Here is a 27,963-nt window from a genome sequence, read left to right as displayed (position 1 = left end):
TGATATCCATAGGAACACTGTACTTGTCTATGGTTCTGATAAAGAGACACCTGACACTGATAGCACACTTCCGAAGCTGCTTATTTTCATTTTTTAAACAAACCAGTTGTTACTGTGGTTGCATATTTTTTTCATTATGACCTATATTAAAGAATAAACAAAGTAGGAATATAGGCTTAACAAAACAGCATTTTCTTGCATTGTAAATGTATATGCAAAAATTCAGCTGTTAACAAGTACTGATGGACTCCTTTCTGGCAAAGCAGTGCAAAGAGGCTGAAAACAGGGTGTCCTGCTCTGCTGACTGAGAAGCATATGCTGAAAAAGCAGAGCTTCGGATCTTTATTACTGTATGTGGTCTTAATTTTAAGTCTGAGAAGACACTCACTATTGAACGGGACAATCACAGCTCCCGTCTTTTATCAGAAGACAGTTCTCTCCACCTCTAATGGCACAGAGCTCGTTACTACCAATGGTGATCTTTGTTCCTCTCACTCCCATCTTCCATATCCAGTACCAGTTGCCTTCCTGTTACATCTGGGGTCCACCTGCTTCTGCTGTGGGAGTTCTTTTCAGTCTCATGGGATGAATTAAATGCTTTGCCTCTGGCCCTCTTCCGTATTTATCTTCTGTCTTAAAAATGTGTCTAATGTCACCCAAACTGACCTGCATGCTTATATATCCCTTAAACATTGAACATTGTTTCCAGCTAAGCATTGTGAGTTTCTATACTGTAAAGTCAGAGTGTCATTGACTACTATTAGTCAATAATTGTAGAATTGTAAAATAATTTCACATTTGTATGTTTTATATAACCAAAATACTTTGTAGGTGAAAAAGTATAATATTAAAATTAATTATAGTGTTGCACACTAGTGAGATTTACAAATGTCAGTAAAGTACCCATTACCATTACAAGAAAATAAATATACTTACCATAATATGAAAATGTAGCAAACATTCTGCATGTTAATAACTCAAAATGTGTCTTAACTATATAAATACAAATTCTGTCATTTCAAAAAAAGATTATATATATTTAGAGCCATGACCACTAAGAAAGATAAAAAATAATATATGTAAATTCTTCAAAGATAGTTTTCTTTCCTTAAGCAGAGTTATTCCCAATTTTATTGTTTGAAGACATTCTGCACAGTTCTTTGATGCATGTGAAGTTGGAACCTGTCCAGATAAGGACAGAGATCTATCCATACCTTGGTTTTGCTATTGAATGGATCATTTTAATTATATGACGTCATAACAGTACGTTTCTATGTCCTTATATAAAGCCTTGATTATAGCATCTCCAGATCATGAGAGAGGTGAAAAGGGACCTTTTTATTTGGAGGCTGAACACAGAGTTTGAATGAGATATTTAGATTTCTTTAAGCACAGGCTGTTGTCCTTCTTCTGAATTAAAGCAACTAGCCTGAGAAGAAGTAAATCAGCTGGACGAACAGAAGACCTTTAACGTCTCAAGATGGGCAGTGGAGCCAGTTCTGAGAGCAAGGAGTTGGCCAGGAGATCCAGAGAACTGGAAAAGAAACTCCAGGCAGATGCAGAGAGGGAAGCCAGGACTGTCAAACTGCTACTGCTGGGTAAATAGAATAAGAATTGCTTATAATTCTTTTCCATTGGTTATTTTGCTCTGGAATTACATTTCAGTACAGTGAATTTCTCACCTCTCACTGTTTTATTTGAAGACAGCCTTGTAACGCACAAAATGTCTTCTTGTGGACACTCATGTAGTCACAACGAACAGGCTGGAAATGGTCATGTTACTGCATGTATTCCATTTTAAATATTATAAATCCTTGACTTTGAAAAGATTTGAGAAATGAGAACCTACTGCTAGAATGAATGTTCTGATGCCTGTTTATAGAGAATGTAGCACAGGCTTACCTCCTTATATTTTTAATGGACCTATATGCATTAATTTGCAGGAGGATTAAATGAAATAACTGGTTTCATAGAAAATCCACAGGTGTCGTAGATATTGATACTGTTTATTTCCCAAACTGTTGCACTTAATTTCTTACAGAAGCAAAAAGAGACACAGAAACAGGTTTTTTGATTATAAAAATGGTATTGTGGATGGTGGAATGGAAGGTAATGAAATGAGCTGAATACAGATGAATATTCTCACAGACTACCACTTCTAATCCACGCCATAATCAATTTATTAACAGACAGCAGGTGTAATGGCAAAAAATATCTTTTTTCTTGATGCAGCTTTAGACTTCTCTCATTTTCCCCATGGTACAGAGTAGCCTGCAAGAAATATCCAAGAACATAATTAATACTGCCACCGTCTTAATATTTTTCTAACAGTATGATGCCTGCTATGAGAGTTTACATTGGTTTCTCAAAATGAATAAGAAAACAGCCTGTGATCATTAAAACATATCTTTTTTTTTTTCCTGCCTTGTAACTGCAATGCTCAAAAGGGTTTTTAAACGGATGTTTATTCAGACTTAGTGACATCCTTTATATAAAGCAAATCAACTTAACTCTGTTGTTTTGCATCTTATGCAAAAGGTCTATTTATACCTGTTGAGAATCTAACTACTACTATTAATAAAGAAACAAGAGAAAAACAAAACCATGTTGACTTCTCAAATAATAATGGGAAAGCAGCCGTTTGATGCACCTTATGTACATTCAGATTGCGGTTTACAAAGCTTTTCAGCCCAGTGGAGAATACAAAGATCTTCTCTGCCACAATAAAACAAAATATTCCTCCTACTGAGGCAAGCTTGGTTTGGTCAAACAACAGAATCATATTTTCATTTAAACTTTCATAAAGTTTTGATATTTTCAACCTATTCTTACGAAAAGGAATTGGCCTACCAAGTTAGAACCAGGGTCCATCTACCTCAGCATCCTTTCTCTGGCCTTATCCAACACTGATCCATGAGGAAGATGTAAGAATTCCTTTAAGAGGAATTCATATGATAAAGAGGACTTTATAAGATGAAGATATATTTATAAGGGAAGAATTTTAATGATACATTTTTACAAGATTTCATGCCTTGGCAATAACACTGAAGGCTGTCTTCCACCAGGACACAGACTAAATTACCCCTCCCAAAACTTATGCATGTATTTAGTATTAAGGATTTTAATTTTAAATGTTTCCTAATGTATATAACCAGTCTGCTTCTGACACTATTCATATCGGTCTCGAGATACCTTTAGTAAAATACTTGGAGATAAACTGCAAGCTATATGAAAAACACTTCTACTTCATTCATTTCATATTCCAATTTCATCACCTATACAAGCACTCTTTTCATGAGACGAGATGATTATCAGAATCTGAAATGCCTTTACTGAAGTTTTCTTCATAGAATGAATTTCTACAGTATCTTCTTTTACTTATGTCACACATGACAAAAATTCAAATTTGTCAGCAGTTAACACTTCAAAAAGGTTTTTTTCTCCTAGGAAACTGTTACAACAGATCATAAGGACTTAGTAAAAAACATGTTGAAGAGAGAGAGAAAAAATATTGCATACTTAACAGCTCGAATCTTCTTGTTCTTAAAAATGAAAAGGGTGGATAAAATGTGAGTGTTTTGAGCCAATTGCACAGCTAGAGTGAAAGTGTCTCTTGAACACCTGGAATCACAGCTGCTGAAGCAATGTGTATAAGGGGCACGATATAATCTCTTACAGCCAACCAGTGAAGAGGCCAGATAGGAGAGGATAAAATCTGCTGTGTTCAGATCTGTACCTTTCCAAACCTCTGAGGTGATCTCAGAAATTATTAAAATTTTACATTTCTTAAATCAAGGTCAGCTCTATTCTGAGCCGATCAGCCTAGTCCTAGATTTCTGTTCATTCAGACTATATGTCACCTCTGTATTACAGACAAGATGTCACAAGTATTTCTCTTGCAGTAGGCAGATTGGTAGAAAATACTCAGAAAAAAATTCAGTGGGATCATTATGCTTTTATCTTTTCTGAATACAAAAACTACGTATTCTGACCATTTCCTGGGAGGTTTATTTAATATATAGTGTGGTCTCTCTGCATCCTCCAATAGGTCCTTTTGTAAAGAAGAAATTTTACCCAGAAAAATAAGACACCGTGTTTGTTTAAGTCCCGTGACCTGGGCAAACACATTATCTGTTTTGCGGTGATAATTTACAGTTTATATGGCATGCAATAAAAGCTCTCATGTAAACTGGGGAGGGGTAAAATTATGCCACTTCCTGAGCTTCCTTACAAGTTGTCAAAGAACCAGGAGAGTTAAGTCCTCTGAGGTAGGTGTTCCTATGCTGTCAAGGCCATCCCCACGCCCACACCTTGTCCACAAATCTGGCCTTAAGCTTCATAAAAATGAGTTTGTTTTATGAGTCTGGAAAAAACTTCAGGGTGAAAGTTTAATTTCCTCTGAATCAGGGCCATATCTCGCTTACCACATCACCCGCAGTTTATGTTCTTCATAGGAGGGCAGCTTGCGATTTGTGTGTGTGCAAAGTACAGCACACATTCCAAACATGGCCAGAACAGCCTGATGCTCACAGTGATGTCTTGCAGAAACAGGAACCTAGCTTCAGCTTACATAATCATTAATACTTTGAACTTATTTATTTTCAAAGCATTACTCCGTGGCCTCATTTTCTCCAGTTTTCAGTGGCAGGACAAAACTCACCCTCATTTAAGCTGGCCATCTTCAGCTCACTTTACTGAGAAATACTCATTTTTAGGGCACAACTTACCCATTTTAATTTAAATATCTGCTTCAGGGTGAGAAAAAATGAAGCTGTTTGTTCATTTGTTTTAGTAGCAAATATTCTTCTCCACTGAATATAAGGGGTCTCTGATAAGTAGTCTGGATGTAGAAGTTTATAGTATAGGCATTTAAAATCAGTTAAATGAATCAGTTACCAGAAGTCAGGTTAAGTTCCTGTTATTAATACCTGCACTGGAAACAAAGACTGAGCACTAAGATGGTCCAATAGTCTTATTGATTGGAATACATCTTTTCCTTTTTGGGGGGGGGGAGTATGAGGCAGCATTTAAGGAACTTATTCCCTCAAGAGAGCTAGATCTTAGATCTTTTATCTAGTTTTTTTCTCTCGTGGGGAAAATTTGTTGAGTTTGGTAAGAGGACCAGGAAGATACAGTTTCCAGTCTAGTTCGGTTTCCAGAGCTTTGAATGGCATAGACAAGGCTCAGCCAGCAGTTTGGAACCTTTTCTGATTTCAGCTTGAAGATTTTATTTTCCTGCCTTTTGCTGTTTTATGTCATTGCCAGCACCTTTTGTGACAGGTTTCGAACAATATATTCAGGCGGTAGGTTTGGGGTGTTTTTCTTACCTTTAATTCTGGAAACATTTCTAAACCAAAGCTATACTTCCACATAAATAATAACTGTAAGAAGATAATAGCTTTTGATCTGAGACACAAAAGCAGCTTAATAAAAGAGAAAACCCTTCTTCAATGGCTCAGCAGATGCTAATCTTGAAAAGGGCTTAAACCCTCCCCAGTTTCCACAACTATTCAAACACATTCTTAGAAAAACAGTAACATCAAGTTACAGCTGAGGCCCTAGGCTCTGTTCTTTGAATTTGAGAGAGTCTCAGCAGCTTTCAGGCACCTCCAGTTTTTTGTCTGTTTCTGCTCTGTCGATATACCTTGGTGGCCTGCAGGGAAGAGGTTAGGCACTCCCAGAGCAACAGGGCGATTAATGTCAGACTGTTGGGTAAGGTTCCCTTGCAACTCAGTTCCTGCTGCCACACTTCATGGCTCTTCTTGAGTCTCCTCTGGAGCTCCAGTGTACCCTGAGATACAGTGGGCTTGGGACATGATGTGGTACAGTCTGAAATATCCAAAGCAAGAAGAGAGACAAGTTACAGCTTGCTAGAGCACTGTCTGTGCAGAACCCCACTAAAGATGGATGTGACATGTCCTGGGGCACAGTGAATGTGCTCTCTGGGAGAAAGTGTGGGAGCAAACACCCACTGACCTTACTAGAGTCAGGACATCTTTCAGTTCCCAGGAGTGGTGCCAGAGTTTCAGGCATTGACCGAGATTTCTATGCCTTTATTTTCTGTGCTTTTATCCTGGCATCCAAATAGAGACAGAGAAATCAGAAGTAAATTAGTAAAAGCTAGAAGATCTTAAATATGTGAAATGCAAAATATTGGCTGTGGTGTTTTATTGCTGGTTTATATCAGGCTGAGCTATAAATCTTCACAGTGACAGAGTTTTTCAAAAGCCAGTTAAACTTTCCAAGCTCCAGGACAGGATGGAGTTTGGCCTAAGTTCTTGTTTTTTATTCAGAAAATCTGGATTTGATTATAATTGCCCTTCTTACTGCCTACCAAAGAGAAGCTGCCTTCAGCTCTCCACGCAGTCATGTAAGTGCTGTCATGATGCACTTTCGCCACTGTTTCTGCAAGAGAATGGCTACCGTGGGGGGTGGAAACACCCTTGTCCCTGCTGTCCCACCACGGGGCCCTGGCTCAAAGAGCAGGATGCACAGGATGTGGAAGGAAGAAAGGAAGCAGGTGCAAAGTAAATAGTTTCTGACTTATTTCCTGGCATGCAAATGCTGCTACAACTAACACGACACTCCGGAGTGATGCCAATGTCTGAAAGTCATCTGTTGTGTAGATAAAGGCATTACTGGATCATAAATTAAAGAAGATCAGAGGTAGAAAAATGTAGCCAAAACATATAAATTATGCCTCCTGCTCTATTTTAATTTTTCCTTTCAGATCTGGAAGAGAGCTTTATTTCTATATTAGGTTTCCTGGCATCTTCCAATGGGGTGAATGTATGCCTTCTCAGCACAGCCTGCTCTGTTTCCTACAAAAACTGTAGCAAATGCCACCTTGCTGACAGGGCTTTACAAAGTTTTTCAGAAGGGCATTGAAGGGATAATAAATGATCTACATCAAATTTGCATTTTTTCCAAACTGTGGCAGATGGCAGCATCATCCCATTTTGCATAGGCTCGTTTTCTCTCGTACTTTCTGCTGTTCACATCAGAAAATGCTTTGCTTATGGTTTGCTGTCTGCTGTGATTCATTTGAGTAAATTAATCCCTGTCATGTAAATTATATTAGTTTTTCAAAATCTGTTTATGAAGTCTGCAATCAGTTTGTTCCCTTCACTGAGAAGCCCTCAGTTAAAATACCTATGCTTCAGATTTCCTTTTTTGTCAAAAGTATTTGACACCATCCGGAGAGGTAAATCATAGCATGCAAAGAGAAAAGCAGAGCAGTGATGAATGCCGTCCAATGGTTTCATAAAAAAGCTAAATCCTCTCTTGGGGTGCTTTTAAAATCTAGTTCTTGTCTGGATGCTTTTGCTGAGACTCAACTCTGACTGACATACGATGATAGTCACTCACACTGATTTCCAATGAAGGCTTTTGTTGATTATTCATGTTCCATGAGATAAGAAGGACAAATTAACCATACATAATCTGACCAGGCTTATGCACTAGTTTTGCAACTGGCTGATAAAGCAGATGCGTGTGCCTCCCTGCCCATTCTGGAGACTTCCTGCAGAACCATTCCCAAGCAGGATCTGTTGCATTGCTCTACAGGTTTCCCACTTCCACCTGTATTACTTCCTAGCATACCAGTGTCAAGACATTTGCTCATGTGCTGCATCTGCATCATGAGCTAGTCCACATGCAAGTCTCCATACTCTTGTTTTTCCAGTTGCTCATAAAGGCTGGATAGAGAGCTTGGACCTGTCTGGTTTGGCTTCCAAAAGGTCATGATACATATTAAATGAGCAGCTACAAATCACCTAATGTCAGAAGCTGTAGTTTGTTCATGTTTTCATGATTCTTATCTGGCAGACATGAAATCAAAATATGACCCATATTTTATTTCCTTGCTAATTAAAGAGTCTGTATTTTTACCTTATTGACTGAATGTTCCTTTATTTTCAGACATCTCTTTCCTTTTTATAATTAACACTTTTACCAAGATTTCAGTAAGTCTGACACTAACAAGGGTTCTAATTAGTACAATGGGGATCTAAAACATCCACATTTCTTCATAGATACAAAATTCTGTTTCGGAGAGTTATTTTTAATACTTGCTACTTAACTATCAATCACATCTTCTCACCATTCCCCTCCTGCAGGTGCTGGAGAGTCAGGAAAGAGCACTATTGTAAAGCAAATGAAGTAAGTACATGAATATTCATGCCAGTTGTCAAATTTGGCATTTGTAGTATAAGCTATGTAGCTAATGTCTTATTACAATATTTATGCTCATTTGAATAAAGTGCAAAGAAACATCATTCAAATCAAGCTCTCATTCAACCACATAAAGAATAACACAGTGACTATGACACACGGCTGGACTGGTAATCAGATCTGTCTGATCAAATCATGCACCGGTCCAACTTCTTGCTGAAGATCAGGGAAGCTTCCTCCTTGGCTTTGGTAGGAGTTACAGTACTATAGTGAGAATATGAATGAATGAGACAACCAGGCACAGCAGATCCACCTAGCCTAGTGTCCTGTCTCCTGCAGTAGCTAATGAAGGGTGCTTAAAGAAGATCATCAGACCAGACAAGCAAACACACAGTAATACTTGCATTGGATAATCTGACAGTATCTGCTGATCTGTGGCTCAGGCACCACCCTGAACCAGATAGCATCATTGTGTTCAGTAGCCCTCAGCCTCAGCACCCATGCCTATATTTCTCCTGAATCTTTTCTGAACTAATGTAAATAACATCCACAATATTCTATGGCAGGTAGCTCCACAATTTAATTACATATGATGTGATTCATCTTCCTTTGTTAAATTTGAATTCATTCCTTATTAATTTGATTTGATTTCACAGTACTGCAAGAGAAAATACTGAAGCATTCACATTGTATAATAGGGCAAAGTCTGTTTGTTGAGGTTTTTTTTCAAACTGGTCTCTGTAGATCATTGTTGGTCACAACAGTCTTATTCCAGCTCCTGCCAGAGGTTAAAGATGGTTCTTAGGTCTCCCACAGGCAACGTGTGAACATATTTAGCCACCAGCCTACACAGTGAGCAGCTGTTACCCACCATCTAGCACGAGAAGCGACAGTCATGAGAGCTGCTTTTAGCAAGGAAATCATCGCCCTAAAAAGTTTTCATACAATCATCAATTGGGGGAAATCAGGCTGTACAAGCTGAAATGCAGAAATCCCTGTTCAAATTCGGACTGAGTACCTGGTTAGGAAGAGTTTGTGACTGCACCATAAACCTACTGCAAGAATATTTGTAGATGTTCACCCACAGTGCACATGGTGCCACACAGATTGAAGCTAGCAGCTTTATTTGCCTGGCTTCTAAGTAAGGTCAAATATGCCCTTTTACAATTGTTGTTTTACAATGTACTATCACAATATTTTCACATATAGTCAAACAGGCTAAAACTAAATTAATTCATGTTATTCTTTCAAGGGTAACAGAAATACTACTCATGCACCTGGTTTAAGCAGATAATCCACCTGAGTTCAAGAGATTATATTTACACAGGCAGCAAAGAGCCTCCTTTACTGTGTAACCTGATGAAATATTGCTGTTGTATCTAGCCCTGTTTTCATATACAGTGTTCAGGTCTGCTTCCTAGACCTATCCAAGTAGACTGTTTAATGAAATCAGTAATATTATTCCAAATTTAAGCTCTCTTAACTTTCTTATGTCTTCACCAATGCATTTTGAAGAGTTAAGTAAAAGATGTTATATCAAAGACCAATTTTCTGTATAAGCAGTTTAATTTGTAGTAAGACAGATACAGAACCATCCACCAAATTCTTTACTAACATCTTCTGTTCCAGTTCAATGGTGGATTATTTTGTCTCTGATTGTGTTCCAATCAGGAGACGTTCCCTATTCAGACAACCATTCAAATGCATTGTGTTAAAAGCTTCCTCAAGTAGGAGCCAATTAAAGATGTTCCTCTGAATTATACACTCTAAGAAGGCTTATAATGTTAACAGCAGTGAGGAAGGGGCAGAAAACTGCAAAGCTGAGTGTTATCTTTAAAGCCCTATGCATTTATGAGCTGTCAACCTTATCACAAATACGAATTATTTTACTGGAAAACTGTTCATGAAAAATTTAACTTTTTCATATAAAATGTCATCTTCTGTCACAATCAGGGACTTTTTTTCCAAAAAAAAAGGAGATTTTTCAGTAAAAACCCAATTTTAGTTATTAATTTTTTCATTAAAATATAACATTTTCTAGAGAAGACTGATAGCTGCTTACAGAAGCAATAATTTTGCTGAAAATACAACTTAACTTTCTGCCAAAATCAGGGTAATTTTACTCCTATTAATATAATTTTCTAATACATAAACTTCATTCTTTCCAGACTGAAGACTTCAATCAAAGTTAAATCCTTCCACTTAGCTTTGCACACTATTTTCTGATGCTCAAAATATAGACATGCTGCAAGGCCCTTAAAAGGTTTGGATGGCTACAAGACTTAATTGAAAAGGGAAAAAGAGAAAAGCTTCTCTGGAGGATTGTGCCTCTGACTAGATAATTTCCAATGCGTGATCTAACTGTTTTGAAGCCAAGTTGAATATTTCTATGCTATGCTCTAAGATAGCATCACAGACCTAACACAAATAATTCATGGAATGAAGACTATGACCCAAAATATATGACAACTCGTCAAGCCTGTTGTGACTGAATCAACTCTACCTATCTGGTGAGAAGTCCTCCCTTCATGAAAGACAAAACAAAACAAAACAGGAGACTACTGTCCAGTAGAAACACAATTTAGATATTATGACTTGTAGCCTATCACCTCATGCCTTCAGCATCCTGCATTAACTTTTTTAAGTTGTTCATTTTTTCAAAGGAGCATCAAGGAACAAAATTTTCCATCTGCTAAAATGCTCCTTCTGGCCTTAAAAGATGTCAGCCTGCTTTACAATCCTTCCTTGAGAATGACAGATCTTTAACAAAAGCAGCAACATTCCCTGTTGATTTAAAAGGCTGGTGAAAATGCCTTTCTCCAGAAGACATAAATACAGTATTTAAAGCATCCTCATAGATAAGCTAAGGAAGTGTGGGCTTGACGATCAAGTAGTGAGGTGGATCGAGAACTGGTTGAAAGGAAGAAGGCAGAGAGTTGTGGTCAATGGCGCAGAATCTAGCTGGAGGTCTGTGACTAGTGGAGTTCCTCAGGGGTCGGTGCTGGGACCGGTGCTGTTTAATATTTTCATCAATGACCTGGATGAGGGAACTGAGTGCACCCTCAGCAAGTTTGCTGATGACACAAAACTGGGAGGAGTGGCTGACACACCAGAGGACTGTGCTGCCATTCAGCGAGACCTGGACAGGCTGGAGAGTTGGGCGGGGAGAAACTTGATGAAATTTAACAAGGGCAAGTGTAGAGTCTTGCATCTGGGGAAGAACAACCCCATGTACCAGTACAGGTTGGGGGTTGACCTGCTGGAAAGTAGTGAAGGGGAAAGGGACCTGGGGGTCCTGGTGGATAGGAGGATGACCATGAGCCAGCAATGTGCTCTTGTGGCCAAGAAGGCAAATGGCATCTTAGGGTGCATTAGAAAGGGAGTGGTTAGTAGGTCAAGAGAGGTTCTCCTCCCCCTCTACTCAGCCTTGGTGAGGCCGCATCTGGAATATTGCGTCCAGTTCTGGGCCCCTCTGTTCAAGAAGGACAGGGAATTGCTTGAAGGAGTCCAGCGCAGAGCCACAAAGATGATTAAGGGAGTGGAACATCTCCCTTATGAGGAGAGGCTGAGGGAGCTGGGTCTCTTTAGCTTGGAGAAGAGGAGACTGGGGGGTGACCTCATCAATGTTTACAAATATGTGAAGGGTAGGTGTCAGGATGATGGAGCTAGGCTTTTTTCAGTGATATCCAGTGATAGGACAAGGGGCAATGGGTGTAAACTGGAACATAGGAAGTTCCACGTTAACATCAGGAAGAACTTCTTTACTGTAAGAGTGACAGAGCACTGGAACAGGTTGCCCAGGGGGGTTGTGGAGTCTCCTACACTGGAGATATTCAAGGCCCGCCTGGACAAGTTCCTGTGTGATGTACTGTAGGTTACCCTGCTCTTGCAGGGGGGTTGGACTAGATGATCTTTTTAGGTCCCTTCCAACCCTTGGGATTCTGTGATTCTGTGATTCTGTAAAACAAATACCTAAAAGCAAAAACCCCCCACCATACAAAACAAAACCATCATGAAAATACTCAAGCAAAACCAAGTTTTCTGTCTGCAATTACCAAATCTAGTTTTATTTCAGGGTCTTACATTTTCTTCCTTTGTTCTTCAAAGTGAAAGCATGAAGATATAAAATAGTAATTTGTGTACTGTTTCAGGGCCTTTCCTTCTCTTGCGTCCCAGATTTTTGCAGCCAAAGGCAAAACACCCATCTTCCCCAGAAATCTTATTATGGCCACTAGTGTGAGACACGCAAAGTAGTTAAACCAAGTTCAAATAATTCCTGGGGTTTGAGTTTCTATGTATTTAATTCCATTATTTCTAGAAAAACTGCTTCATTTACAGGTAGTAAGGGGAAGAGTGACAAGAATATGCTTAAGTACCAGTGCAAAGGTACCAGAGTGCATAACATGGGTCCCCTTTTTCTTTCCCTCAAGTTCAATAGGATTCCTTTGAATCTTGGAGTTTCATTTGAAATTGTGCTGAAAACAACATTCAAAAAATCAAAGCTTCAAAGCAGAGTTTATAGATTTGCCTGGTCTAGCAATGAACGGGGAAACATGAAGGGAACCTTTTTTTTCCTACAGATCCTATTCCTACAGACACAAGAATGAAACTTTTGGGTTTTCTGACATTCATTCATAAGTTATAGAGATGTTAAGACACACTGAGTTTGATCTGGGTTTTAGATGTGTGTGTGGGAGCAACTTCTTTTCTGACAGGGCTGACTTCTCCCTCTGAAGGGAAAGTCTCCCCAAGACACACACCTATGCTTATTCTGGGCTAACCTGTCAGATCCTTTCACATCAACCCTTTATGCGTATAGCTCTGTCCAGACTGTACCCCTGGCAAGAGACAGGGAAAAACCCGAACTCCAATTATGTAATTACCTGGCCTTCATCTCTGAATAGCTGAAGTGAGGAAGAACAGACCCATGGTTTCAGCAGCAGCCAAAGCACTTTGGGTGTATGTTCATTCACAGAATCATAAAATGGTTTGGGTTGGAGAGGACCTTAAGATCATCTATATCCAACCCCTCTGCCATGGACACCACACACACAAAACCATGCCACCAATTTGTCATTGAGAGCATGCTACTCCAAAACAGGCGAAGTTTTCATCCTTCTTCCTAAGTTCAGGAAAAAGATATCTTTCAGTCATGGTATATTCTGCACACTGATCTTGAAGAACTTTAACTACATGCGCTTTTCCAGTCAAGGAGGTTTATGAAATTATAGTTCCTCTCTCAGATGAATTTGCTATGACTGCTAAGGTTCTTTGTCCTCTGGAATACAGGCTATATTCTCTGGAGTAACATGCATGCCCCAAAACCTGTAGATAACAGTAACACATTTCAGTAACTAGAAATAGTAGCTGATATACAAAGAAATATTAAAGATTTTTTGGTCTGTTTTCTTGAAGAACTACCTCACAGGTCTTTGTAATAAGATTTTACTCTATGTAAAATTCTGGGTAAAAATGATTGAATAAGCAATGTGACAGCCCATGACTAAATTGTAGATTCTAATAACAACCTCGTGAATTTAAACTAACATAATTGCAGAAACTGCTGTTTACCTGTTTCAGCAGAATAGGCAGATCAGCCATTGATATAAGCTTTTTCAAGGGCCAGGCAGATTCAGTTCTTTCTCACACTGACCACAAAAGCAACTGAACCAAGTTTTCATTATTAATACATCTCTTAAACCTTATGTTTTCTATTTTTGCACCAGGATAATCCATAAACATGGTTTCACCCACGAGGAACGCATGGAGTTCAGACCTGTCGTTTACAGTAACACAGTGCAGTCTATCCTGTCTATCGTGAAAGCCATGACTAAGTTAGGAATCAGTTATGAAAACCCAGCTAGACTTGTGAGTATGACACCCTTTCTCCTGCAATTGGCATTAGAATGCGGTTTTTGTAATATAGTAGAGACTATAGAGCAAAGAGGGTTCATATTTGCTTTATGACAGCAGAAACTAAGTATTGCTTGAATTGTATGTGACAAGAGGCCCTAACTGATTTTTATTTTCTCAAGGCTGATGCCTGGGGTCAAACCTTTGCATGAACTGCCATTTTGCTTGTTATAAAAGAAATATTCAACTTGCAAAGACAAAAGGAAGGAAGAAGGAAGGAAGGAAGGAAGGAAGGAAGAAAGGAAGGAAGGAAGGGAGGGAGGGAGGGAGGGAGGGAGGGAGGAAGGAAGGGAGGGAGGGAGGAAGGGAGGGAGGGAGGGAGGGAGGAAGAGAGGGAGGGAGGGAGGAAGGGAGGGCGGGAGGAAGGGAGGAAGAGAGGGAGGGAGGGAGGGAGGGAGGGAGGAAGGAAGGAAGGAAGGAAGGAAGGAAGGAAGGAAGGAAGGAAGGAAGGAAGGAAGGAAGGAAGGTAGGAAGGAAGGAGGAAGGAAAAAGAAAGAAAGAAAGAAACTTTTCTTAGCTCCTTTGTCATTTATTGCTGTTGGGAAATATAATAAATATTACCCTTTTATGAACAAGCCTTAGGGCTCAGCCATATAAGGAACGGTCATCCACACATGTTGGGAATATTCCAGTTTGGCATTGCTCCTGGAGCAGGTACCTCCCTGTTGTATGGATGCAGCACTAGCCCATTGCAATAACGTGGAGTCTGACCTTCCTAATAGAGTTAGCAAGCTTATGCACAATCACATAGAGGAAAAGCCATAGTCAGAAGACCTGCTATTCTCTGACAATCATACTGAATTTTCAGGGACAGAAGAAAGGAAAAGCACATACTTCTCAGTGTAATGTTTTAATCTATTACATGTAATTCAAACCTTGCTGAGAATTTCTCAGAATATCAGCTGGTTCCAGTTTTGGTAAATTCTGCCTATTCCCTAGAGGTTTACCTTAGAGGGAATTATATCTGCTTATCTGAAAGAGATTTTTCTGTTCTGGAATTCTACATTTCATTACAATGACATGTGGTACTTTGACCTAAACAATTATAAAGGAATGTTTCAGACGTTACTAAAGCTCTTACAGTTGTTCCACAAAATAGAAACTGAGTATTTTCTCCCTGTATTCTCTTAAGGGTCCATGAATGCAAGTCATTCAAACAAGTGCAACAGTGGTCAAAAGCAGCATACAGAAAATATGCCCATGCGAATTTACTGCAGCTTGGCCCCTCTCCTCAACTGCGGTAGACAGATATATCGCATAAGGTCCCACCCGCCAGTCTACATGGCCTAAGGCAGCTGAACCTTGGAGCACCTAGCCACAGCTCTTGGCTCATCCTCTAATATCCACTGTGTAGTCCAGACTGTTTGCCATCTGTAATTGAGATATTCTGCCTGTGCTTTTGTACTTCAGCCTCTTTTCTCAGCCTTGCTAAACTTTCTAAGAGGCTCATACATGTTCACACACTGTCTATCATCTACATCAGTTTCATAGACATTGTTTTACAGTTCTGGTGTCCTCAACATAAAAAGGACATAGAACTGTCGGAACGAGTCCAGAGGAGGCCACAAGGATGATCAGGGGACTGAAGCACCTCCCATATGAAGACAGGCTGAGGAAGTTGGGGCTGTTCCGTCTGGAAAAGAGAAGGCTGCGTGGAGGCCTCATAGCAGCCTTCCAGTATCTGAAGGGTGCCTACAGAGATGCTGGGGAGGGACTCTTGACTAGGGACTGTAGTGACAGGACAAGGGGTAACGGGTTAAAACTTAAACAGGGGAAGTTTAGATTGGATATAAGGAAGAAGTTCTTTACCGTAATGGTGGTGAGGCACTGAAATGGGTTGCCAAGGAAGTTGTGAATGCTCCATCCCTGGTGGTGTTCAAGAGCAGGTTGGATGAAGCCTTGGGTGGTATGGTTTAGTGTGAGGTGTCCCTGCCCATGGCAGGGGGGTTGGTACTCGATGATCTTAAGGTCCTTTCCAACCCTAACTATTCTATGATTCTATGATTTTCAAGGGATTTCACAGCCTGAGGAACTGGGAATTGGAATTATTTTTGTTTTTATTAAATATCTCAGTTCATTTCTTAGCACTACATAAGCATCAAAATCCACGGTTGTTGCCTTTTGCACAGCGATCAATAAACGTTTACTGTGCACCTGGAGGCTCTGAGCTCAAGGCTTCTTGTTGTAGGCTATTCAACCAACAAATCCAACATTGTAGGACGATAGCTATAATCATTAAGTGATATGTGATATCTAGGAGAGAATGTTCCAACCCTTATCTTCAAGAAGTGTGTGCCATTGCGAGCAGCCCTTGAGACAGATGGGGGGTGCGCAGGAGAAACCATGACTCAGTTCTGCTGATCTCGCCACCCAGTGAGTTCACGGAGTGTAAACATAGCCAGTGTTGTTTAATGTAGAAGGGAAACTGTATGGCTGCTCGCCTTCCTTTTTAAAGTAAAGGCAACACCTTAGTGATTATTGCCCTCCCCCTTTTTCTTTATATCCATGACGACTCAATTTCTCCAATATTTTAGAAAACCTGCAGCATTTCAGTTTTGATCAGTCTCTGGGTTTTACAAAGTTTCCATAAACTGCAATTTCCACTGAAAGATAAAGATACAGAACATTCCCAAAATAAATTTGTTACAAATTATTTTGAAGATGTTGCCTATTTTTGTATAAAACCTACTCCCTGCCAAAATAGTGTCTGTCAGAATCCATTTATACTCTTGCAGCTATTGACTGCAAGTCACTTCATTTGTCTACTTATAGGGCTAGGAAGGAATTGCATTCTAAAATTATCCACTGCTGTAACAGTGTATCAAATGACCCTATTTTAATAGTGCTTTTAATTTACAGTACATTCTTAAACTCTTAACCACTGAAAGACATATTTTAATGTAATAGGTTGCTTGAAGTCTTTTTGGATTGACTGCGAAAGGAAAAAATACAGAATAAAACATTAAAATTATTTGGGATTTTATACAGTTATATGTTTCTTCATTCCCAAATTAAAGAACATACGGGAAATACATTCATTATTTATATTCACTTTGCCACATTTTTCACTGTGGCCAGAAGCTATAAATTTTATCTTCTAAATACATTAATTAGATATATTTAGCTATATATTTCTGCTTTGATGTACTTATAACAGGTTTAACTTCTAAATATCCTTTTTAATTTAGTTTTTGATATCCATCTACTTTCACCATAAATGCCTTCCATCCAAGCTGGACCTTCTGTGAACTCATGGTAAGGTAAAACTAAGCCTTTGTATGAACAAAAACAAGAGCTAAACTCTGTGTATCACAATTTAAGTGTAATCCTGGCACTAACTAAAGGGACGCGAGCTTGTAAAAGGATGTTTACAGGCACAGGCAAGTACAGGTATGTAGAAAAATTAGGGAAAATGATAAATTTTGCACCTGCAATTCTTTGTAAGCCAAGCACGTCTTCAAGGAGGTGGAGGAGCACAGTCCGCTTGCACGATACTTACTGAAATTTCCTTTTAGGAAGATGAAAGGAAGCTGTGTACCATGGCAACAACTCTGGAGGATGGCGACATGTCTTCTGAGTTGGTTGAACTCATCAGACAACTGTGGAGTGATGGTGGGATCCAGGCCTGCTTCGCAAGGGCAGCAGAGTACCAGCTGAATGACTCGGCAGCCTAGTAGGTGACAACAGCTGAGGTGGCCACTACCATGACAACATAGGAAGGCTTGTGACGTCCCTCGCATGTGCAATAGCCTAGGGAAATTAGCGCTCATTAACCTGAAAAAGAATTAGGGGGTTTTCAGCTAATGTTTATAACAGAAATGTTTAACTAAAGGAAACCAGTTGAAACAAGGAAATCTTTTTTCTGTGAGTTTGCTTAAACTGTAAAAAAAAAAACCCAACCCAAAAACCTGTTCTCTTGCCACGTAATTATAAGATTGACAAAATGAGGCAACAAATGAATTGAAACAGCTTAGGTTTTACCTAGAGTTGTCCTGTGAATGTATGGATTTCAAGCTGCTAAACATACATCTGGAGAAAACTAAAACCTTTCTTCTAAACTAATTTGGCTGCATGGGTGGGTATCCCCTGGGCTGTTACCATCTCAACATCCAGCAGGTGTTGGCCAGCCATGCTGCAGCCACTCTCCAACCTGACAGCCCTCTTTCTTCAGCCTGGGAGGTGGCAGGCAGATAAGCAGGGGACTAAGGCTGCACAGCTTTGGCTTCACTAAAGGTCACCATTCAGCTGGGGTACATCTCCTAGTTTACGTGGAGTCAGTAAGCTTAGACTTTTCAGGATTTCGTGGTTTGGTTGCTTCTACAGCTGTTCTTGCAGGCTACAGCAGTCCTGCTCTGGTGTTCTCTCCCTCAGCTCATACAGGATGGAGCAGGGAGGTGCCGCCTACATCAGAGTTTTCCTTGAGTGCACAGCAGTGAGTCTGACTCTAGACCTGGGGCAGAGGTTGTTCCAGCTCAGGACCATATCCCAAGGTCTGCAGTTGGAGGTTTCCCCGCTCCTGCAGCTCCTCCTACAGGCTGAGGGCACCACACCAGATGCTGGGTGTCCTGTTCAGCAGTGAAAGTCATAGTCGAAGGCTTGGCCAGGAGCCCTGGGTGCTGAAGGCAGTGATAGCTCACTAATAGCAGATACTAGAAGGGCTTCCATGAAAAAATGGGCTATATTATCATTATATGGGCTATTATATTAATATTATATATTAATATTATACAGGCTATATGAAAATACGAGGTACATAGCTAGAAAAGCTATACCATGAAAATATTAAAAATTCTACATCCCTTTATATCTTCAAAACAAGAATGAAGACCTTTATGTAAGATACCTGAGCAAAGGAAATATTGCCTGTGTTGATTTGTGCTTGATTTAGCAGTATTTCGATAGGAATGGCACAGAGCAAACATTTGTTTCCTTTCTGACAGGCCACACTGCTGTTCCCAGCACTAAAATCCTCTAACAAGTCAATCATCATAATTAAAAGGAAAAATACTTATTGAAATTTAAAAAAAACCCCACAAACAACAAACAACAAAAAAAAAAAAAGAAAAAACCTAATACAGTAAAAAATACATATTACCTTCATATATATATACATCTATATATACATATATATGTATGTGTATATATATATATACATTCTAGTACACTATGCCTTGCAGATTAGGTTTTGTTGCCTAAAAGAAAATAAGATAGCCTAAGGTAGTTCCTTCTCAGTGTTATGGGCTGTGTCTTTTAACCTGCAGTGGTTTTCAGAATTTAAGGGAGCTCATATAGACTGCAAAGTAGACAATAATCTTTATTTATCGCTGGTCACATCAGAAACAACAGTGGTATGTTTTTCATCTGCCTGAACTCTTCCGAAAATCCTGCTAATCCTTTGTCTTCATTTCATAGCCAATGCTTCTAAAACTCTAGCCTTGGGCTCTGAACCATTAAAATCAACTTAATTTATGCTCTTGCTGCTAGGCTTCTAATGATCAGTGCAAAACCAGCTACAGTCAGTCAAGAATCTAATGCTACATTTCCATTTCTTTTAAAACCAAACTCCTGTTTCTCAGTCCTGTGAATTAGCTCCTACATAGAGTACTGAATTATACTGTATAAACTCTGATTTTCTGAGGTTACCTTCTCCGCGTCTTTTCATTATTAATTCGTGCTAATGAAGTTGGATCACTGTCTGTCCTCTGGGTGTTTTAATTGAAAAAAAGTGAGATCTTGTGAATAGAAAATCCCTTGTATGTCAACTTTAGCTGGGATTTCTTCCTTAGACTCACACAGATTTAATCATCTTCTAAGACAGAGTGATGAGTAAGGAAGGGAAAAAATCAGGATTATAAACCATGTCATTGTATAGTTACCAGTAGTACTTCTGCTTGCTTGCTTCTGGCTTGCTCCACTCTTGCTTGCTCAGTCATTTGCTTCTCTCAGAGCAAGTCTTATCACCTGAATGAAACCAAGGAAACCATTTAAAGTAAACTACCAGTTTGTGTTCCCTCTTTTGTCAGTGGAGAGACAGATTGCAGATCATTCCCTTAGAGCTGCCTACAGCTCTAAGAAGAATCTGAAGATGCCTCTTTTGCTCCATTGACTAGAAAATTAACTTGGTCTAATTTTTTTTATACAATTGGCTGTGTTGAACTGGACTTAGGTATTTGTGACTAAGAACTATCAGATCTTTATAGTGAATTTTATATTCTAGTGTTTATTTTAGTGTTTACATGTTTTATAAATTGCAAAATTACTTTTGTGTCTTCTTCCCACAAAGGTGAGATGAGTTTGCCTCAGACCCCACTCAGAGAATCAGAGCTATATTGCATGTTTTAAATAAACCAGATTGTTTCCTGGACTTAAATAATGGGCAAATACTGAATTACTCAGATCAACTGCAGCACTCCTTGCTCCAGTCTATTCAACTTAAAATGGAAGAAAAACCCATTCCAAGTATTACTTAGAAATCTCCACATGGAAGACTCTATTTAAAAATAATAAAAAAAAATTTTAATCTACTTTAATTTTTTTTTTTTTTTTTTTTTTTTTTACTTACAGAGATATTAAATATTGCAGACAAGGATGATGAGCTCTGGGGCTTGTTTTGGTAGTTGTCTGGTTAAACTGAACAGCAGAAACTTCATGCTGGGCAGACATTGTGTTAGAGAATTAAGTAAAAAAGGCGTGAAGCCTGATAAACATTAGCAAGACTGTGTTTTGCTTGTCAAATGGGAAGGTACCAACTGGGACACCAAAAGGTTGAAAATGCTTCAGCCATTGTATGTGGATTCTTGCTTTTGGCTTTGTTCTTTATTTGAATATTAATAGTTAAAAGGTAGGAAGACACTTGGACATCACATCTTCTTTTCCTTATATCAATTCATAACCTCTTGACGCTGATTCCTAGACCAGCTAGTAGGATTCATAGGCTCTCTCCAGTCATTTTAGGACTGCTGCATGCCCCTGGAAGTGACAGGAGAAATGTCTCTTGACAGGACAAGGACAGGATTCAAAGATCTGGTCTGGATTCTCATTTCATGTAGACTTTATCCCTGTATGCCAGACAAGGCAACCAGACAATCTACTCTTTTCCAGGGTGCTGAGAGAATACGCAGGGGGTCCTCAGCTTCACTGAAGCTTCCAGTTTTGATTACAAAATATACATCTTTTATCTATCATTTGCCTTCTTGTAAACTGATAGATCTGCAGAGGAAACATCCCTCTAGTGTGAATTCCTCCAAAATATTATGCCCTCCCTTTCACTTAGGAAGGAAGATACTGTTACAACAGGTCTGATAACAGGCTGCGGTTGCTTCTGGTCAATCTACTTATGAAAAATGCTTATGGTTCTTCCCCTGTGGTGGCAGTTCCTGCTTCCAGAAAGCAAATGGACAAAAGCCCATTCTGACAAGGTAGTTTTCCAGCATCCCTGGGAAAATAAAGATTTTCTTGAACTGAAATTCTCAGAAAGATGTTTATTATAAACAACTAAATTACACTTCTATATAAAAGGAAAAAAAAAAACAAAACAAAACAAAAGAAAGAAAGAAAGAAGCAAAGAAAGGCTCTGAATTGTGGATCTAGGTTGTATAAAAAAAAAATATTGTATTTAAATGTGTAATTTACATAAATATTTAAAAGCAGCTCAATATGAAGTGATCTTTCTCATGTTCATTTCACCTTTTGAATTCAACAATTACAATTTCTTTTCTCCTTAGTTACCTCAATGACTTGGATAGGTTAGCAATGCCGGACTATGTGCCTAGTGAGCAAGATGTTTTGCACTCCCGAGTGAAAACAACTGGGATTATAGAGACTCAGTTTTCTTTCAAGGATTTGAACTTCAGGTACGAAAGCCATATTTGACAGTTTTCTGTGGTTTTATCTTTCTTATGCCTTTGCAAATGTATTGACCTATTATCATATTGGTAATCCCATTGCAACAGCTTTGAATCCACTCATTGAATATTTTGCAATAGCCAAAAAAGCAAGCTATTTTAGTACCAGTACTCCAAACTTAAGTACATCATGGACTGTTATAAAATATCTCAGAATATCAGGTCCTAAGAGGACATTTTTGCATATGTATGTGTCTAAAAAGCATTATTTGTATCCTGCCATTTGAATAATTGTTTGTGACATTTAGGAAATTTGCCTACCTAAATGCCCTTACCAGCATGCAAAACATTTGATGACTACTAATTTGCATGCACTCTCCACCTTTCACTCTCTTCTTTTGAGAGTGGAAATAACTGCTCTTCACATAGGAATGCATTACATTTGGCAAAAAAAATAACAATTTCTGTCCCATGGGAAATTTCAGTATTAGCATTAGAAAAAAATCTTTAAAGTGATGTCTCTGAGAAATTTGACTGAAAGTAATTGACACTTTGAGATACTCAAGATTTTGTTATGCTTGGTTAACCAATTAAAAACATTTATTTCCACATGAAAATGTATTTGAATAAATTATGATGGTTTAGCGTTCTATAATGGTTTTCTTTATGTTTCATTTAATTCTTAATTTAAAGTCTTAGGTGCATGTTACTGGAATGCTGTCTGGACAAGAAACTGTAGCGATAGACACATGTATAAAGCCCCAAGATTATAACTTTTACATTTTTCTTTTGGTTTTTTTTCCCTGATGTGGCAATTAAACATTTCCTAAACCATCTATGGTACCACACAGATGTTTGACGCAATGGAGTTTACATATACAAAATAAGATTCTGAAATAGATGCCTTAGAAATGAATTCTTGTCACCTCAATACACTGATCACTCTGAAAATTCAGCACTTACCCACAAACACTACTGTGCAATGTCATAGACATCATCTTCTTATTCTCTGATTAACGTATTCCCAGACAGCTTTGTATAATGGAAATCTGAGCGCCTTCAGTTACAATCATAGTTTATGTAAGAACTAAAATCAGGATGCAGACAGAAATCATCCAAGTCATGTCAGGACTCTGACATGCATGCTGCCAGTCCTGAGGTTAGATCGGTATTAGAGGCTTAGTCCAACTGAAAAGCAGCATAACTGAGAATTAAGTTACCCAGGTGTCCTTAAACAAGAGGAAAGCTCTTGATGTCATCACAAACACAAAAACGCTAGTGTGTTTGGACCCTGTGCTATGCATCACAGTAGTGTTATATGAGTAAATCCATTGGTGGTTTTAGGCACTTTAGTAATATAGGGTAGAACCACTACAAAAGTCTGAGGGCTTTTAGCTGCTGTAGGGATGCAGAGTGGCTATAAATCCATTCTAACCAGCCAGTTACTGCTACTCTGCTTTGCCAGAGCAATACAAAACAGCTGGCAATCCTGATGACTCTGCACTCAGTTTGATAAGTACCATAAAAACATTTATAAAGAGAGGAACACTTCCACATTCAGAGTGAGTTTTGGTTGATATACTCAGCTGAGGCTTTGGGTCACAAGCTATCCATGGATAAAAGGAAAACTTGAACAGATGCCTCATTCACTAAATGCTTGTCCTCTTCTGAACTGAATGAGGCAGAAAACATTTTGTATCAGTGCAGTAAAAGTCTAAATCCCAGTACTGTAATTCAGGGAACTGAATTACTGTTGCACAGATAACGTCTCTTGTTATTTGCTGTCTTCTTAGTGGTTACTTTGCTGGTTTAGTGTAATTTAGCTTTCGTGTGCTCTTTGATTTATTTCACCAATGTTGACTTTGATTTACAGATCTCAAAACATACTTTAATAATTTTAAAAGAAGATCTGATCTTCATAGGTCATCTCCTGCTGTCATTTCCGTTTATGTGATAGGAACAGTTTGACTGAAATCTGGCAAGCTTTATTTTAGTCTTTAGGTCTTACTACATGTACCATTAGGACAAATAAATATACAGCTACTCCCAGGTCTGTAGCTAAGTTTTCCAAGCACAGTGCTGGGAAAATATAGAGACTGTTTTGGTTAAAGAAGATCATCTCAGATAAACATCTACCACTCACAGAGACGCTTCAACTTTACAGGCGTTTATGTTAAACTCTGAGCTGGCAGGAGCAAACTAAGGTTAGTATAACAGAAAATGCCCATCAACATTGCCTCTGGACTTGCCTTGATCTTCTCCTATTTTAACTGACTTATCATGAATATTCACAGGGCCATATGCTAAAAGCTTGCAGGAATGAATACAGATTCATACAATTCTGTATGCTTGTGAAACTGTACTGCAGACTAAATTTTGAAGCTTTTTTTCCCCTATAATCTTTATTTCAGAGTTACATGCCACAAATCAAGGACAGCTCCACTTCAGTTGAGCCGTAACTAACTAGGTCCCAGGTAGTTGCACTCAGTTGGCTTTGGACCGCATAGAAAGAGTCCATAAAAAGCTCATATGACTCTACACAAAGGTAGCAATTTCTGGCAGATACTGAAGGAATAATGCAGAAGAGGACAGACATAAAGTTTCCTCTCTATACACAAAGGGATTCCTGCTCCCGTGAATTGCTGCTTAAACAGCAACTAATGAGATTGACAGAACAGAGACCCCCACACTGCAGGTTATACAGCTAGCCAAGTGACTATGATAGGGCAATGAGTAGGTGACTTAATATTGATCTACACCAAGGGCAACCTGTGACCAGCTTCCAGATATATGTTTTATTGATCAATGTGTCAGTTCACTGCAAATAAAACTATGAACGAATAACTGTGGATTTGAGGGGGGATTTGTCAATGTTTGATGTATGAATTCTGTCCTGAATAAATCCTTGCCTGAATGGCTGAGTCCTTCACTGAGCTCTTATGCAGAGCCCCACTTCCTCAATGTGGAGTGTTACCTGAAAGTATTTAAGCCTTTATGTTTCATTTTCTGTCCACTACAAAGCTGTAAATTATGTACAGTACTGCTTGACCTTTTGGAATGGAAATGGACAATAAAGTGGATGTTTGGTTGCAGTCCAACTCTAGTTGCACTCAGCATATTAACAGCATGACTACATCCTTACAAGTTAGTTTTTTACATTGTACATATGCTATTTTTCTGCAAAGGATGTTTGATGTGGGTGGACAACGATCAGAGAGGAAAAAGTGGATTCATTGCTTTGAGGGAGTCACTTGCATCATATTCTGTGCTGCACTCAGTGCCTATGACATGGTTCTGGTGGAAGATAAAGAAGTGGTGAGTCAGAAGAAACAAGCAACCATTTTTGCTGCTAAGTTTTAATGTACTCTCTGATGGCATATCAGAAGTATTCCTGTTCCCTGATAACCATTTAAAGGCTATTATGCTATATTGGTTCTTATCTGTAAAGAACATTACAGTAAAACTGACATATGGGGATGAGATTCGTCAGTCTCTCATGTTTACCTTTTGCATCTCAACAGAACAGAATGCATGAGAGCCTTCAGCTGTTCAATAGCATCTGCAACCACAAGTGCTTTGCAGCCACTTCCATTGTGCTGTTTCTAAACAAAAAAGACCTCTTTCAAGAGAAAATAGCAAAAGTTCATCTGAGTATCTGCTTTCCTGAGTATGATGGTAAGTTTGAAGTTTTCAGAAGAAAATACATTCAGATGATGAGTGTAGGCCACACATTAAAGACTGAGGCTTTTACTCAGGTCACCTATATTTAACCATTTAAATCCTAAGCACCTGGCCTTTCTCTCAAAAGAATGGTAGGCGTCACATGCAGGGAATCCAATTCATCTCACCCACCCATCATGCTTGTCCTAGGAAGGGGTCATCTGTCTCTCTGGAGATGCTTATTTCTCTCCGTTGGCAGTAGAGGAAACTGAAAGAACTAGAAGTTTCAGATAGCTGAAGCTAGCCCGCATTTCAGCACAAGTAAGTGCTTATGACTCCCAAACCATAACTGAATCCAAGTTTTTTGTTCCTTTTCTGAAAACCCATTCCATAAAGGAAGTCTGCCTCTTTCTGTATGTCACAGTAGTGTCTACTGGAAACAAAACCCAGCAGCTGTTCCCAGCTGATGTAAGAAAATATACAAAGCCATGCCAATAAGTGCCAGAGAAAATCCAAAACCTGTCAGTATTTTAGTATTGACCTAATGTGTTTGGGACAGGGAGTGTCCAGAATGAAGCATACTTAAAGCAATATTATTAGAAGATAGATTCTGCTCACTTCCTGAAAACCAGCTCCTTCACTCCCTTTCTCAGGACGTATCAGCACAGCAACTTAAATTCCACAATGCTTCACTGAGGTATTCAAACATTATGTCCTAAACTCAGTGGAGCTCACCACTTTGCACTGTCTGAGGCTTCAGACAGGACGGGATCCAGCAAGGGCTTTCAGCAGCAGCCTGCCACCAGGAGTCAAAGCCTGCTCCAGCCCTGCAGTGATACTAGCGTCCATACCTGCTGCTGTTGTAAAGCAGTGGTACCAACAGGCAGAAAAGCTGCATGAGAAAATTGTGACTGAATATACAAACGTGATTTTTTCCCTTTCTCCATTTATCTCTTCATTTTTGTACCCCCACCAATTTTGTCTGCTGTCTGATTCCCTTTGAATTTATGCTCTTTCCTTTTTATTTCTTTTCCTCTCACTTTCTGTTCTCCCTCTAAGGTCTTTAACTGTTTCACAATGACTGACTCAGGAGCAGTTCACTTCAGAAATGAGGACTTCTGGTTAAGCATTGATATTTAAATGTAGGTAGGCAGTTTAGATACAAAATTTTCATAGCTACTGCATGAAGTTAATTCTCTTTAGGAAAAAAATGATAAAGAAAGGGGAAGAAAAGAAAAATGTCAGAAAAAAGAATTCTGGTTTCTTAGCAGCTGTGAGGAAATTCCAATCGAAATGTGTTTTTCTTTTACTGTTTTCTCCACTAGGACTAAATACATTCGAAGATGCTGGAAATTACATCAAGAAACAATTCCTAGACCTGAACATAAGGAAAGAAGATAAAGAGATATATTCTCACATGACATGTGCCACGGACACCCAAAATGTCAAGTTTGTGTTTGATGCAGTCACAGACATAATAATCAAAGAAAATCTGAAAGACTGTGGGCTTTACTAGCCATTCATTCCCTTGCTTATAGCCTGACTTCGTCTCAGTTCACTTTCCTTTCTTCGTCCTGTGTGCTGACTGAAATAAAACACTCTAGGGAAGAAACAATATCAATTAAGCTTTTGTTAGCGGTCAGATGAAGCCTTGGGTATAGCCTGATCATTGCAATCAACACTGACTTTCTGTATCTCATAAGACTGAAAAAAATGTTTCTGCTCCACAGAGGTCCCAGCCACTGATAAATCCTGCTGGAATCAAAGGGAAATTCCTATGTTAATCAATATGATCTTTAGGTAATCAGCACTTCTTAGGAAATGGCAGACACATCAGTATCCTGTATTTTCTAGTGATGGGAGAAGAAAGATAATATATAAGAGAAACATTACTTTTATTTACATTTGAAACCTTAAGAGAGCTATAGCATTAAACAGCATCAATGCATCATTTCCATTCAGTACTCTTTTGTTTTCATGTTACATACACAACTAAAAATTGCATACCATTAACTCAACAAAGGCGCATACACACACGCACACACACACCCCACCACCACCCACGACTTAACTGGTGTACAACAAAGAGCAGTGCAAATCTGACTTTAGAAGAGCTGAGGAACATGTACAAAAAAAGTGCACATGTGTAAAGCTGACAAAGGATGTTACCTAGTTTGGAGAAAAGAAAACACAGTAAGATGTAGGCAATTTATCTGGATCCCTAAGGAAAAAAAATGTTATAGTAACCGGCATTTCCTGCACAGGCCATAAAGGCAAGTTGAAACATTATTTTTTAACAAGTAAATATAATACTTTTTTGTTTTAATAATAATTAGCAGCCTTGTTGCTGGACAGCTTCTCCAGTGCCCTATGA

The 27,963-nt window shown here is 38.9% G+C and overlaps 1 protein-coding gene across 1 annotated transcript; it reads left to right on the top strand.

The window, feature by feature from the left end:
- Nucleotides 1-1,480: 1,480 nt before the first annotated feature.
- Nucleotides 1,481-27,105, top strand: GNAT3 (G protein subunit alpha transducin 3). The gene is made up of 8 exons (XM_065665023.1): nucleotides 1,481-1,598; nucleotides 8,118-8,160; nucleotides 13,899-14,040; nucleotides 17,601-17,758; nucleotides 21,810-21,938; nucleotides 25,115-25,244; nucleotides 25,451-25,604; nucleotides 26,915-27,105. Exons 1-8 carry the CDS (start codon nucleotides 1,481-1,483, stop codon nucleotides 27,103-27,105), a joined length of 1,065 nt encoding a protein of 354 aa, XP_065521095.1.
- The last annotated feature ends 858 nt before the right edge of the window (nucleotides 27,106-27,963 follow it).

Source organism: Lathamus discolor, chromosome 1 (genome assembly GCF_037157495.1).
Source record: "Lathamus discolor isolate bLatDis1 chromosome 1, bLatDis1.hap1, whole genome shotgun sequence".
In the NCBI taxonomy this organism is placed as follows: Eukaryota; Metazoa; Chordata; class Aves; order Psittaciformes; family Psittacidae; genus Lathamus; species Lathamus discolor.
Note: the sequence above shows the minus strand (reverse complement) of the source record. Positions and strands in the feature narration are given on the sequence as shown.